General features: G+C 35.8%; 1 protein-coding gene across 1 annotated transcript; it reads left to right on the forward strand.

The window, feature by feature from the left end:
* The first annotated feature begins 1093 nt into the window (after positions 1-1093).
* On the forward strand, positions 1094-13905 carry LOC129239283 (innexin inx7). The gene is made up of 4 exons (XM_054874674.1): positions 1094-1713; positions 1799-1979; positions 9481-10012; positions 13417-13905. Exons 1-4 carry the CDS (start codon positions 1480-1482, stop codon positions 13748-13750), a joined length of 1281 nt encoding a protein of 426 aa, XP_054730649.1. The 5' UTR covers positions 1094-1479; the 3' UTR covers positions 13751-13905.
* The last annotated feature ends 212 nt before the right edge of the window (positions 13906-14117 follow it).

Here is a 14117-nt window from a genome sequence, read left to right on the forward strand (position 1 = left end):
CCTGAAACAACCGACCAATCAAGCGAATATCGTGCTAAAGGCGAGGCCAGACCGAAAAGAGCTCGTCAAAGTCGTTCAAAAATAAAGGACATGATGACAGTTTTTTTCGATTTTCGTGGTGTGGTGCACTATGAATTCCTTCCACCTGGCCAAACTGTTAGTGAGGAATATTATTTGAGCGTTATGCGTCGTTTACGTGAAGCAATTCGTCTAAAAAGACCAGAATTATGGGCCAACAACTCTTGGTTTTTGCATCACGATAATGCACCGTCTCACACTGCACTCGTTCTTCGTGCCCATTTCGCCAAAAATTCCACGCATATCGTTCCGCAACCACCGTATTCGCCTGATTTGGCTCCGTGTGACTTTTGGCTATTCCCAAAAGTCAAGAGACCACTCCGGGGAACGCGTTTCGAGTCGATTGAGGAGATGAGGAGATAAAAGCTGAATCGAAGAAGGTGTTGATGGCTATACCAGAAATGGACTATTTGGCATGTTTTGGGGATTGGAAAAATCGTTGGCATAAGTGTATTTTGAAGGGGATGAAATTGATTTACAAGAATAAATAAAGATTTTTCATTTTACAACCAAATTCACCTTACTTTTTGCCCACAGTAGTATGTCCAAGCCGGTTTTCAAACTCGGTAGTCACCCACAAACCCATTGGATGCAGCAAATAAAAAACTAGCGAATCCGCAGACGCGGGCAGAGACATAACTGCATTTAACTGGAAAAAATAAGGAAAAACCTGATTAAAATCGCATAGTCGGCGCCAAGGAAGAAAAACCACTTTAATTAATTTAATGTAGTTCGCTTGACCCCAGCTATGTTTAGAAAAAGCTACCTTGGTGAGGTAAAGAGCAAAGTGAGCAGTTCATTAAGTCTACTTGGCATTGCATGTAGAATCAAGTGAAATATACCGATATTGTTTAGTTTAGCACATCTGTGCTAGTAATTTCTACTCAGGCACTCGTCAATTGTTGAGTAGTCATTTGGCCTTTTACCCACTCAATTTTATCTTATCAGACGTTAGTGTGTACAAAATATAAAGCAGACTGAAAACGGCTATGATAACACGTACACAATTCGACTCAGTCCGAGTAGGTAGTGATGATGAGGTGTGATTTTCTTTGCTGCAGCCAGTGAAAATATGGCTAGAATGGCTAAACGACCAAAAACGGCGCTGGTGGCTTCAGTATAGCATTGGCAATAATGTAATGTGGAGTGCGCGCATTTTTCTCGAAAAAAACAACAGTAAAATTCGAGCGTGTCTTACTAAATAAATACACAAATACATACATACATACAAACCTACATAAAAGTGTTTCGTAAAACGAGCGATCGCATAACGGAGTGCATCAATCAACTGATGTTTACGTCAACAGAACGACAGTTTTGAAAGTTTGCACTTTTCGCCTCTTTTGTTTTTTTTCTTACTTTTGCTATAATTTTGTGAAACCCGATCAATAGAAATCGAGAATGTTAAACGTTTTCAGTTCAGTGGCACCATACTTGAAATTCAATCCGAAATATGTGATCGTCGACAATTTTGTGTTTAAGTTGCATTACCGCTGGTCATTCGTAATTCTACTCGTGGCCACAATTTTGGTGTGTTCGCGCCAATATTTCGGTGATCACATCAAATGCATATCGGGCACCATACCCGAGCATGTGATAAACACCTACTGCTTCTTTACGCCTACTTTCACGCTGGTGAGTGATGGCTCTTGGTAGATTTATTGCGGTGTTTTATGTTGATATTTTTTTTATTGTTTTTGCTTCTTTTCGCTTTAAACAGGTGCGTCATCTGAACAATAGCGCTTTGGATAAAGGCATCATTTTTCAGCCAGGCATTGGGCCGGAGGAGTCCGAAAATGAGGAAGTCAAGCGCCATGCCTACTATCAGTGGGTGCCGTTCGTACTTTTCGGCCAGGCAATTCTCTTCTACATACCGCATTTTTTGTGGAAATCTTTCGAAGGTAATCAAAACGACGTATTTTGCTGCTTTCTCTATTAAAATATTTGGCCAACCCAAAAGAAAGAGAAGTTTAAGGCAAAAATCGGCTTTTAAAGGGTTAGGGGTAGTCAGAGGCTCGAAAAAATGATGATTTTCATTCATTTTTTGTTTTTGCTAGTCAATTGCTTTATTTTACAAAAATAGAAACATAGCATTAATACATCATGTTTCAACTTGACTTTAGCAAAATCTCAAAAAAAACCTAAGTAATTGTAAAAGTTATTGCTTTTTGTGGGGCGCCCGTTTCTCCAGAAGTCCCTTGCGGTGATCATCACAAGTCTTTGGAGATTCAGCTAAAATCAATCGGACAAGAGATATTAGTTTCATTAATAAATAATCTTGTGCTTGATCGAAGCTTTTTCCCCAAAATTATTTAACAACATGGCGGCCTCAGGAAATATTTTTCAGATTTTCGAAAAAAAAACACCGACAATTAATTGCTTAAAAAATAGAAATTTTTGAAAAAAAAACAATCCTTCGATCAGGCACAGGTTTTTATTACATGTTTTTCAAAACCAGTATAATTTTTGTGTCATCTATTTCTGGGCCATATAATAGTTCTTCAGCCGTCATAGTAGCTTCCAAAATATCGATTTGCTGTTGCCTACGTAGCATTCTAATATATGTACCTTCTCGAGTGTTATCGTTAGCGCGCGTATCTGCCACTTTCAAACTGCTAGCTACTTCGTCTCGAACGCCCCGGAGCGCCCGAGCGTTCTTTGTTAATTGTTGCATAACTTGAAAAGTATTTGTCCGATTCACTACAAGTTTTCACACAATATTTTTTCGAAATTACACTTTAAGAAAATGAAAAAGAATCCATTTTTTTTTTTAATTCTGACTATTCGTAACCCCTTAACAGATAATTTTTATTGAAGCGCCTTGAAATGAATATCCATCAAAGATACTATGAGGCGTAAGATTTCTGAAATACAAATAATTTGGAACAAAAGTACAGTAAAAGCTTCCCTTGCGAGCATCCCTGGCAAAGGAAAAGAAGCACTGGTGTCATTAATGTTCACCGATGACTGCTTTTACCGCATTTCTCTCGAGTACTAAATTAATAATTTTTAATGTTTAAACATTAACACTAGAACTAAAAACAGTTGTTATATACCTATTCCTGCCAAGCTAGTCATTTCGACTGGTGCGATGTTTAGTTGGCAAAACATAAAACAGTTTTTACATATAGAAGTTTTTTTCAGTGCACATTGACAACAAACCTATTTGGCAAATTTTTCTTGCATTAAAACTTTAAGGGACGTTCAAGATGTTATTCAAATTTTCCTACTCAGATAGATCTTTATCCTTTACCAAAAAGTCCTCTGCTAATTGAAATACAAATGTCTTATGCACCACGTGTGTATAAAATTGCAAGAAAAGCGTAAAACTTGCCATGGGATAGATCCCATTTTTCACTCGAAGCGTTTCTATTCGGTTGGGGAATAAGTTGGTAGCGCTTTTACCGAAGACTTTTATTTAAACAAAAAACAATAATTACATCAATAAGTTAATCAAGTATATATTCGTCGTTGCTGTTTACAACACCTTCCGACCCCTCGACCAATTGGTTGTTGCCGTTTGGCCAAAAGACGCCTGTTCTGGTGTCAAAGAAGCCCGCTGAGCCAGTTTTCTTTTTTTTTTTTGTTATCGAAGGCAACGCCTTTCGTATAGTTTGACAGGAAGCGGGAAAAATGGTAATCGGTCGGTGCAAGGTGCGGAGAATACGGCGGATGATGAAGGACTTCCCATTGGAGCTCTTGGAGTGCGGCTTTGACGACTTGTGCAACATGGGACCAGGCGTTGTCGTGAAGAAGTATGGTTTGACCATGTCGATCAGGTATTGTTAGTCGAATAGACTCATTCATGCAGTATAGCTGGGTAATGTAAAGCTCCTCACAGACTCTGGCCTTCTTTTCGAGCATTTTCGAGAGCACCATGCCCTCCCAGTCCCACCAAACACATACATATAATGATCTTGTTTGGATGAAGATCCGGCTTGACTCTCGGCTTTGGCATATGTGATGGAGTCACTCACTCCTTTCTTTGCTTCATATTGATGTGTAGGTACCATTTCTCATCTCCCGTACGATTCGGTACAAAAAGCGCTGTTTGCAACCGCTTGTTGCACGATGGCGGGCGAGATGCTGAGAAGCAATTTGAAAGCGACTTTATTGTTTTTTTCGTTGAGTTCGTAAGTCCCGATTTACACGAGGAGACATCTGGAAGGGAGACACTGGAAATTCTCTTTTGATGTTTCATTCGCGTACACAATGAACCGCGACATTTTGACATTTAATACTTTAGCATCGTCTGGTTCGGATGTATTCTAGAACGCGCTTACATGTAAAGCAGAGAGCGTTCGACAACAGTTTCTTAAATATATTAATGACAAACGCAAACTGGTTAAATAATAAATAATTTGTTGTTTTTTTATTTGAAATATATTTATAAATTCTTATACTTGAATAAAAAAAATTAAATTAAAATACTTCATATGTAAATAATTAACTTAAAATTAACTTAAGTATCTAGAAATGCAGGGAAAAATTAGAAATCAACATAAACATGTCCCATAACTATTTTAAATTAAACCTACTTTACTAGCAAAAATAATCGTGCATTTCCCAAGCAGCGTTCGGATATTTGTCATCGTTGTTATCTTCCGTTTGATTGAAAACCAACACATAACTTAGAACTTTCTTCCACAAAAGAAGAAAACGAATGAAGCAACTTTCAAAAATTGCTTTAAGATAAGAAATACGAATAAGAAGAGCAAAGCGTGTCGCCGAGTACGGGAGACAAAATCCCTTCCCTTCTTCCCCGACCGTCCTTCGCCCTTGAACAAAATGTTTCCCTTCCAGATGTCTCCTCGTGTAAATCGGGTCTAAGGCACCCAGGCTGCCAATTCTTCGGTTTATTGAATGGAGGTGAGTGAGAATCCTTTAATGATCGCAGTTCATTTTTTCCGCCAATTCACCTTCAAAAGTGATTTGAAACATTCTTCATCGAATTCAGAAGGCCTTCCGCTGCGGCACATCGACGTCATCGACGTCAAAATCGCCATTTTTAAACGATGGAGACCATTTCCATTTCTCGCCTATGACACCTTCTCCATATATGTCGCAAATGTCCCAGGCTGCTTCGGATATTGTCCTCATCCAAGTTTCAGCTCCATACATTAGGGCAGGCATGATGAGAGCCTTGTTAGCCAAATTATTAGTTTTGTTCGTCAAGAGAGGACTTTACTGCTCAGTTGCCTACTTAGTTCAAAGTAGCACTTGTTGCCAAGCAAGGTTCTCCGTTAGATTTCCAGGCCGACATTGTTATAAGTGTTAATGCTGGTTCCTAAATATACGAAGTCTCTTACACCCTCGAAGTCATAATTGTCAACAGTGACGTGAGTGCCGTTACGTGAGTGCCCCGACTGTTTGTTTGAAGACAGGAGGTACCTTTGTTTTGTCCTCATTCACCACCAGACCCATCCGTTTTGTCTCTTTATCCAGTTTGGAGAAGACACAGCTAACAGCGCAGTTGTTAAGGCCGATGATCTCAATATAATCGGCATACACCAACATCAGGTTAAAGAAGTCACACGACAGAGAGTCACCCTGTCTGAAACTTCGTATGGTATCAAACGGCTCGGAGAGGTCTTCCCAATTCTGACGACGCTGTTGGTATTAAACATCGTCATTTTGCATAACCGTATTAGTATTGCGGGTTTACCAAATTCAGATAGGACGGCATACAGGCAACTCCTTTTCTTACTGTCGAATGCAGCTTTGAAATCGATTCGATGTCGATTTTCCTTTCATGGGTCTTTTACAAGCCTTGGCGTATTGTGAATATCTGATCCATTGTAGATTTTCCAGGTCTAAAGCCACACTTACTATCTAAATCTTCGTAAACGTTTGAAGTTGCTAAAACAGTTCTAAAATGGTTTTAGGATACTTCTAGAGTCTGGAATGGTTAGAATTTGTAAATGTCCAACGCGGTTCCAAAAATATGTATGTTGTGAGATCTCAAAAGGGTTATATGAAAGATCATTAAGTTTCATGATGTACCTGAAAGCTTAAATAAAATGTGTAAGGGGTTCCAGAGATCACTAGCCGAATGGGTTGGTGCGTGAATACCATACGGTTAATAAAATTGAATTAAAAAGATAAAATAAAATACGCATAAGAATTTGAGTTCTTTAGCTGACAACAGCGCCACCTACGTGTTGCGATTAATGGCAAATGCAACTTAATAGTAAAGTCAAACCGCTCACCAAATTGGAACTCCTATCGGCCAAGACAGAAAGACAAACCCAATTCCAATTACAAGCAAATAATAATCAAATCGATGTGGAATTTTCCTTTTTAACAGCATTTTTCGCTCATTACTTTTGACGTGATAACGTCTTATAATTCGATTTAACAGGCTGCACGCACGAAAAAATGTGTCGTTACCTTGCTCATTACTGTTCATATGTAGTTACCTTGCTCATATGTAGTTACCTTGCTCATATGTAGTTACCTTGCTCATATGTAGTTACCTTGCTCATATTAGTGTTACCTTGCTTACTGTTCATATGTAGTTACCTTGCTCATATGTAGTTACCTTGCTCATATGTAGTTACCTTGCTCATATGTAGTTACCTTGCTCATATTAGTGTTACCTTGCTCATATGTAGTTACCTTGCTCATATTAGTGTTACCTTGCTCATATGTAGTTACCTTGCTCATATGTAGTTACCTTGCTCATATGTAGTTACCTTGCTCATATGTAGTTACCTTGCTCATATTAGTGTTACCTTGCCCATATGTAGTTACCTTGCTCATTGCATTGAATGAACTGCAAACGAAAGAGCGGAAGCAACGACAAAGCAAACAAAGCAAACGAACGGCAACGTTCGACATCTTGCTCTCCCCTACTTAAGTGAGCGTATATATGTATGTATGTATATGCGCATATGTACATATATAAATTCACGTATTTGTATTGGCATATGCCTTCTTATTGATTATTATTAATTTGATTTACTTGAAGAATTTAAAATAAAACCAAGTTTGTTAATAATACTGTTGTTTTAATGTTATTATTATTATTTTTTGACGTGATAACGTCTTATAATTCGATTTAACAGGCTGCACGCACGAAAAAATGTGTCGTTACCTTGCTCATTACTGTTCATATGTAGTTACCTTGCTCATATGTAGTTACCTTGCTCATATTAGTGTTACCTTGCTCATATGTAGTTACCTTGCTCATATTAGTGTTACCTTGCTCATATTAGTGTTACCTTGCTCATATGTAGTTACCTTGCTCATATGTAGTTACCTTGCTCATATGTAGTTACCTTGCTCATATTAGTGTTACCTTGCCCATATGTAGTTACCTTGCTCATTGCATTGAATGAACTGCAAGCGAAAGAGCGGAAGGAACGACAAAGCAAACAAAGCAAACGAACGGCAACGTTCGACATCTTGCTCTCCCCTACTTAAGTGAGCGTATATATGTATGTATGTATATGCGCATATGTACATATATAAATTCACGTATTTGTATTGGCATATGCCTTCTTATTGATTATTATTAATTTGATTTACTTGAAGAATTTAAAATAAAACCAAGTTTGTTAATAATACCTGTTGTTTTAATGTTATTATTATTATTTTTTTATTATATCTGAAGGAAAAAATGTATGGTAATATTTACCATATCTATACTAATATTATAAAGAGGAAAACTTTGTTTGTTTGGTTGTAATGAATAGGCTCAAAAACTACTGGACCGATTTTAAAAATTCTTTCACCATTCGAAAGCTACATCCTCCACGAGTAACATGGATTATATTTTATTTTGGAAATAGGGCTCGAGATATAGGTCAAAACGTGGACCCGGGTATCCTTCGGATGTGTATGTACAATATGGGTATCAAATGAAAGCTGTTGATAAGTGCTTTAATACGGGGTAATTTTCATACCTATTGATGACTAGGGTCTGGAAATATATGCCAAAACGTGGACCCGCCGTGTCTTTGCACCGAATTAAACCAAACTTACACACATTGTTAAGTATGTATTGAAGATGGTTTCCGTATTGTTTGGGTACATATTGGTAGATATGGTCTCGAGATATAGGTCAAAACGTGGACCCGGGTAACCTTCGGATGTGTATGTACAATATGGGTATCAAATGGAAGCTGTTGGTGAATGCGTTAGTTCAGAGTATTTCCATCCGTTCCGTGACTAGGGTCTCGAGATAGAGACCAAAACGTGGACCCTAGAATGTGTTTATACAATATGGATATCAAATGAAAGCTGTTGATAGGTGCTTTAATACGGGGTAATTTTCATACCTATTGATTACTAGGGTCTCGAAATATATGCCAAAACGTGGACCCGCCGTGTCTTTGAACCGAATTAAACTAAACTTACGCACATTGTTAAGTAGGTATTGAAGATGATTTCCGTATAGTTTGAATACCTATTGGTAGATAGGGTCTCGAGATATAGGTCAAAACGTTGACCCGGGTAACCTTCGGATGTGTATGTACAATATGGGTATCAAATGGAAGCTGTTGGTGAATGCTTTAGTACAGAGTATTTTTCATGCCGCTCCGTGACTGGGGTCTCGAGATATAGGTCAAAACGTGGACCCGGGTAACCTTTGGTTGTGTATGTACAATATGGGTATCAAATGAAAGCTGTTGATAAGTGCTTTAATACGGGGTAATTTGTTATGTTATGTTATGTTATGTTACGTTATGTTATGTTATGTTATGTTATGTTATGTTATGTTATGTTATGTTATGTTATGTTATGTTATGTTATGTTATGTTATGTTATGTTATGTTATGTTATGTTATGTTATGTTATGTTATGTTATGTTATGTTATGTTATGTTATGTTATGTTATGTTATGTTATGTTATGTTATGTTATGTTATGTTATGTTATGTTATGTTATGTTATGTTATGTTATGTTATGTTATGTTATGTTATGTTATGTTATGTTATGTTATGTTATGTTATGTTATGTTATGTTATGTTATGTTATGTTATGTTATGTTATGTTATGTTATGTTATGTTATGTTATGTTATGTTATGTTATGTTATGTTATGTTATGTTATGTTATGTTATGTTATGTTATGTTATGTTATGTTATGTTATGTTATGTTATGTTATGTTATGTTATGTTATGTTATGTTATGTTATGTTGTGTTGTGTTGTGTTGTGTTGTGTTGTGTTATGTCATGTTATGTTATGTTATGTTATGTTATGTTAAAGTATATGTTATGTTTATGTTAACTCATTCTCTATATCCATACAAAATATGTATCAAACAAATAAAATTAAAATTTTCTTTTGAAAAATGCAACCATTCAATCAGTATTTTCTTATGACGTTATCACGTTAAACTATCGTCAGTAAACCGACTTTGCAGACAACCTCTTTTTTTTTTTTTATTTTTCCAGGCGGTCGCATTAAGGCGCTCGTTTTCGGTTTACGTATGGTCGGCCTCACGCAGTACGTACGGAATCAAAGTTTGCAGATTGGCAAATTAAATATACCCTCCATGGAGGAGGCGGAGTCACGTGTCAAGAATATTCGGCGCGCCATGATCGATCGTATGCGCATCAATCAGTCGTGGGGCGCGCAACTCGCTCTCATGGAAATGCTGAACTTTTTCAATATTCTTTTGCAAATTTATTTGACCAATCGTTTTCTGGGCGGCGCCTTTTACAGCTTGGGTTTCCAAGTATTGCAAGAACGTTGGACAAATCGAATGGATGCCCTGGATGTGGTATTTCCCAAAGTCACCAAATGTCATTTCCGCAAATTCGGACCGAGTGGCTCACTACAAATGCACGACACCCTCTGCGTCATGGCGCTAAATATTGTCAATGAGAAAATTTATTCGATACTCTGGTTTTGGTATATGTTTGTGTTGGCCATGACGATACTCGGACTGATTTGGCGTGTGTGTACATTCCTTTTCTATAAAAAGTGAGTATGAAAGTAAGTGATTTTTATTTTTTTTTTACCCTTGCGCTAGTGCTGTGGAGTATGTAAGCGTAGTTTGTACGGCCTGATGGATTCGAGATAAATAGAGAGAGAGAGAGAAAGGAATCGATGATAACAGATTGCGCGTAGTGCCTCCAGCTGATGGGCGGATTTGTTGAAATTGGGCATGATCGGGTGAGAACCAAACCTACCCTGCACGTAAATGCAGTTTTCAGAAATGCAAGGAAAAAAAGCTTAACAGTTTCTAAAAAATTTAATAAGCAGTATTTTGTACAAAGATTTCGTCTGAGATAACCCCTAGTGAAATTTTATGGCAAATAATTTTCTATAACTTTCTGAAAATGGGGTCAAAATGACCCTGTCGTGTGCGAAATACTGGCTTAAAACGTTCTTAAACAATAATTTAACCTCCTAGCGATCTTCAAAATACCATTTTATTAGGAATTTCTGAAAAAAGGGTCAAAATTACCCTTTCATAGGAGAACTATTGGGTTAAAATGTTCAAAAAAATTTTTTAACAAGGAATAATTGTGTGGATCAGCGACCTTCAAAATGCCATTTTATTCGGGTTTTTAAAAAAAACTGGTCAAAATAACCCTTCTTAGGAGAACTAGTGAGTTAAAAAGTTCTACACAATTATTCTTTGTAAAATATTTTTTAAGAACATTTTAACCCCATTTTATTTAAACTTTCTAAAAAAGGGGTCAAAATGACCTTTCGTGAGGGAGCTAATGGGTTAAAATGTACTACAAAAATAATTTAACAAGAAATTAAAATGCTATTTTATTACAAATTTCTGAAAACAAAGGGGTCACAATGACCCTTTCATAGGAGAACTAGTGGGTTAAAATTTTCTACAAAATTATTCCTTGTAAAACAATTTTCTAGAAAATTTAACTTCATTTTATTTAAACTTTCTAAACAAAGGGTCAAAATGACCCTTTCGTGAGAGAGCTAATGAGTTAAAATGTACTACAAAAATAATTTAGCAAGGAATTAAAATGCCATTTTATTTTTTTCTAAAAAAAAAGTTGTCAAAATGGCCCTTTCATAGTAGCACTAAGGGGTTAAAATGTTCTAAAAACATAATTTAGCAAGGAAGAATTTTGCATGTAGAAAATTTTACCCCCTAGCGACCTTCAAAATGCCGTTTTATTCGGACTTTTTAAAGAAGGGGACAAAACGACCCTTTGGTGTGAAGGCTAATGGGGTAAAATGTTTTACAAAATTATTCCTCGTAAAATTTTGCTATATGCACCTTAACAACATTTTGCCCTCCGATATGTATTTCGCCTCTTATTTCGTTTATTCTAAAAACACTTAAACAAATTATTGCAAATTCAAAACAGACATAGCACAGAAATTTCACCAAATAATGTAAAATAATTTTGAGGTTTTGCCATATTTGGCTTGGATTCATACCGTACCCAGACAATGACCCCCAAATCAACCATCAAATTTGCACAGTGAAGTGAGGTGTAAAATTGCATTCTTGAAAATTTTCTAAAAATTCTGACTAAAAATTTGAAATTTCGATAAATAATTGTGGATATTTTAAAAAAATTTTACAATGTTAGTAACTTTGGGTTATGTGATTTTTATTGTAGTATAAACTGTATTTTCTTAAAATAATACAAAAATTAAATTAAATTGGTGGAAATATACGAGTATAGCGTAAGTCGGGTATTGTGGGCACCATTTTACCTTGATATTAATTTCTGCCAAAATAATCGTAATGAAAAAGCGATCTTTTTTCTTTCTAACAGATATTGAATTATCTTTACATTTTATTGCAAAATATACTCTAATATAATTGTTTTCGTCTGATAATATAGAAAAACTGAAACTACCTTAAAAGTTGATGAAAAGAAAAATGGTGGGTAATGTGGCCCAGTGTATTCGGGTAAAGTAGGCCACTGGATAAAATCACCAAAAACAATTGTAAGAGTTAATAATAAGACAATGGGTTTATTCATATACAGGTATATATTTTTTCTTTTTAATTAATGGCCTTCTTGGTTGACTATTTGAAAAACAAAATTATTAATCTTAGGTAAATATAAATCCACATTCTGTATAGCAGATGGTTGAAATTTCTGTTTCTCATACTCTTGTTCAAGTAAATCGAAAAACATCTTTACATTTCCCTTTGTCAACCCATTGCTCTATTAATAGACGTTCCCATTGGAGAGCGAAAACTAAGCTCATTTTTTTTCCTGCGCAAGAATCCATGCAGCCAACCTTTCTCTGCAAATTGCTTAAGCACCGGCAAATTGCTTAAGGACCAACAATTTGTTTGGCACTTTGGCAATTCCGTCAATTAAAACGCCATAGAACGAATGCTTGTGAGGCCGCAAACGTAATGTGAGGCGTCTAATGTATAATTTACAAGGTATTTTTCTGTGGCTTCGTCCAGTATTGGCTTATGCCCAAGTGGGATTTTTAAAAGCAGGTTAGGGGATGCATTACTCTTTGCAATGTAAAACGCGGCACATCAAAAGTATTTGATGCAAAAAGTGGGTCGATCTCCTCATTCTTAACAGCTACAATGGCTTTTTTCATCATGCCGGGGTCCCATTTCCCCAATTCTCCATTTTTGGCATGTCTCAAACAGGAAAATTAACGAGAATTAGGAAAATACTAAGGGAGTAATGAGGGCTACTAGTTAACAATACCCGACGCTGACTAGCCCACATTAGCCACTGTACCACTTACAAGAAAAAAGTATTACAAACTTTTGTTTAAATAATTTAAAAAGAGTTTCTTGCCGCATTAAAAATTTCAGAATAGTTTAAAAATTCTATCTGAACTTTCGAACTCCAAAAATAATTACTTGCTAAAAAAATACCGTTAATATTACACGCCACTGAAAAACAAATCGACTGCACTTCACAAAATATTTGAACTGCTCATCAGTAAAGAGTCCAATTCAAAAGGCGAGCAGCGTAAAACAACCGTTATATGAATTTTGAAGTTCATAAGCAACCTTTCTAGTGCATGTTCGTTATTATGAAAAATACAGATGTTGAGCACATTACCCGAATAGCCCATAATACCCGATCTTACTCTACATGTGGCAACACTTTCCATACCTGGTTTCGTTATCCTCCTCTAAATAATTAAATAAAACAGAAATACATACAAAAGATATTCTAATAAATTTGAATAATATTTAATAAAAATTTAAATAGTTATAAATAATTAATTAAATTTAAATCATAATTTTTAATCTTCTAAATAATAAAATTTAAATAACTAAATATAAATAAATACTCGAAACTTCGTTGCGCTGCTTTTATTTTCACCGTCACTATATATTCTTAACTATTTATATCCAAATTAAATATTTTCAATACAAAGTTTCTCAATTAGTCTCTTTCTTTCAGCGTTCGCTTCACAAAACTCACCTTCTCATATTTTGCGAGGCCGGGTCGCATCGATTACCAAGAATTGGCCGCCGTAGTGGAGAAGTGCAATTTCTCAAATTGGATGTTCTTGTTCTTCTTACGCAGCAACCTTTCCGAATTTCTTTTCAAACGCGTAATTTTCCATTTGGCCAGCGAACTGCCCAATCCTGAGAAGGATAACAGTATTAATGCTTTCTTGGATAGGGAACACTCAGCGGCTACTGCTGGACCCAGTGGCACGGCGCCCCCAATTAGGCTTGATGATGTCGATACGCCGCTGCTGGCCAACAAGGCGAGTGATAAAATGGATTAGAAATTATATTTTTTCTACTTTGACCGGTTTCAACTGTATTTGAAATACTGGTCGACCTTTTTTTTACACGACGTAGCTTTTAAGTGTGCAATTTTTATTTATTTGTATAAAATTGATAACTAATTACGAGTGCTTATACAATTTTTAACGAAATATATGGGGTATTAAATTAAAAAAAATTAAAAAAAAAAAAATAAAAAACAAATTTAAAAAAAAATATAAAAAAAAAAATTTAAAAAAAATAAAAAACAAATTTTAAAGCATAGTAACAACAAAATCTTTTATTGTGTTTGTATAGCTGGTAACTTGACCATTTTACTGAATAAAAAAATTATGTGCAAAAATTTCAATTAAATAGTCATAAGAA

Source organism: Anastrepha obliqua, chromosome 2 (genome assembly GCF_027943255.1).
Source record: "Anastrepha obliqua isolate idAnaObli1 chromosome 2, idAnaObli1_1.0, whole genome shotgun sequence".
NCBI classification, from domain to species: Eukaryota; Metazoa; Arthropoda; class Insecta; order Diptera; family Tephritidae; genus Anastrepha; species Anastrepha obliqua.

Coding starts and splice junctions, on each gene's coding strand:
- LOC129239283 (XM_054874674.1), top strand. CDS start 1,480: ATGTTAAACGTTTTCAGTTCAGTGGCACCATACTTGAAATTCAATCCG. Junction 1,714..1,798: donor TTACGCCTACTTTCACGCTG/GTGAGTGATGGC, acceptor CGCTTTAAACAG/GTGCGTCATCTGAACAATAG. Junction 1,980..9,480: donor TTTGTGGAAATCTTTCGAAG/GTAATCAAAACG, acceptor TTATTTTTCCAG/GCGGTCGCATTAAGGCGCTC.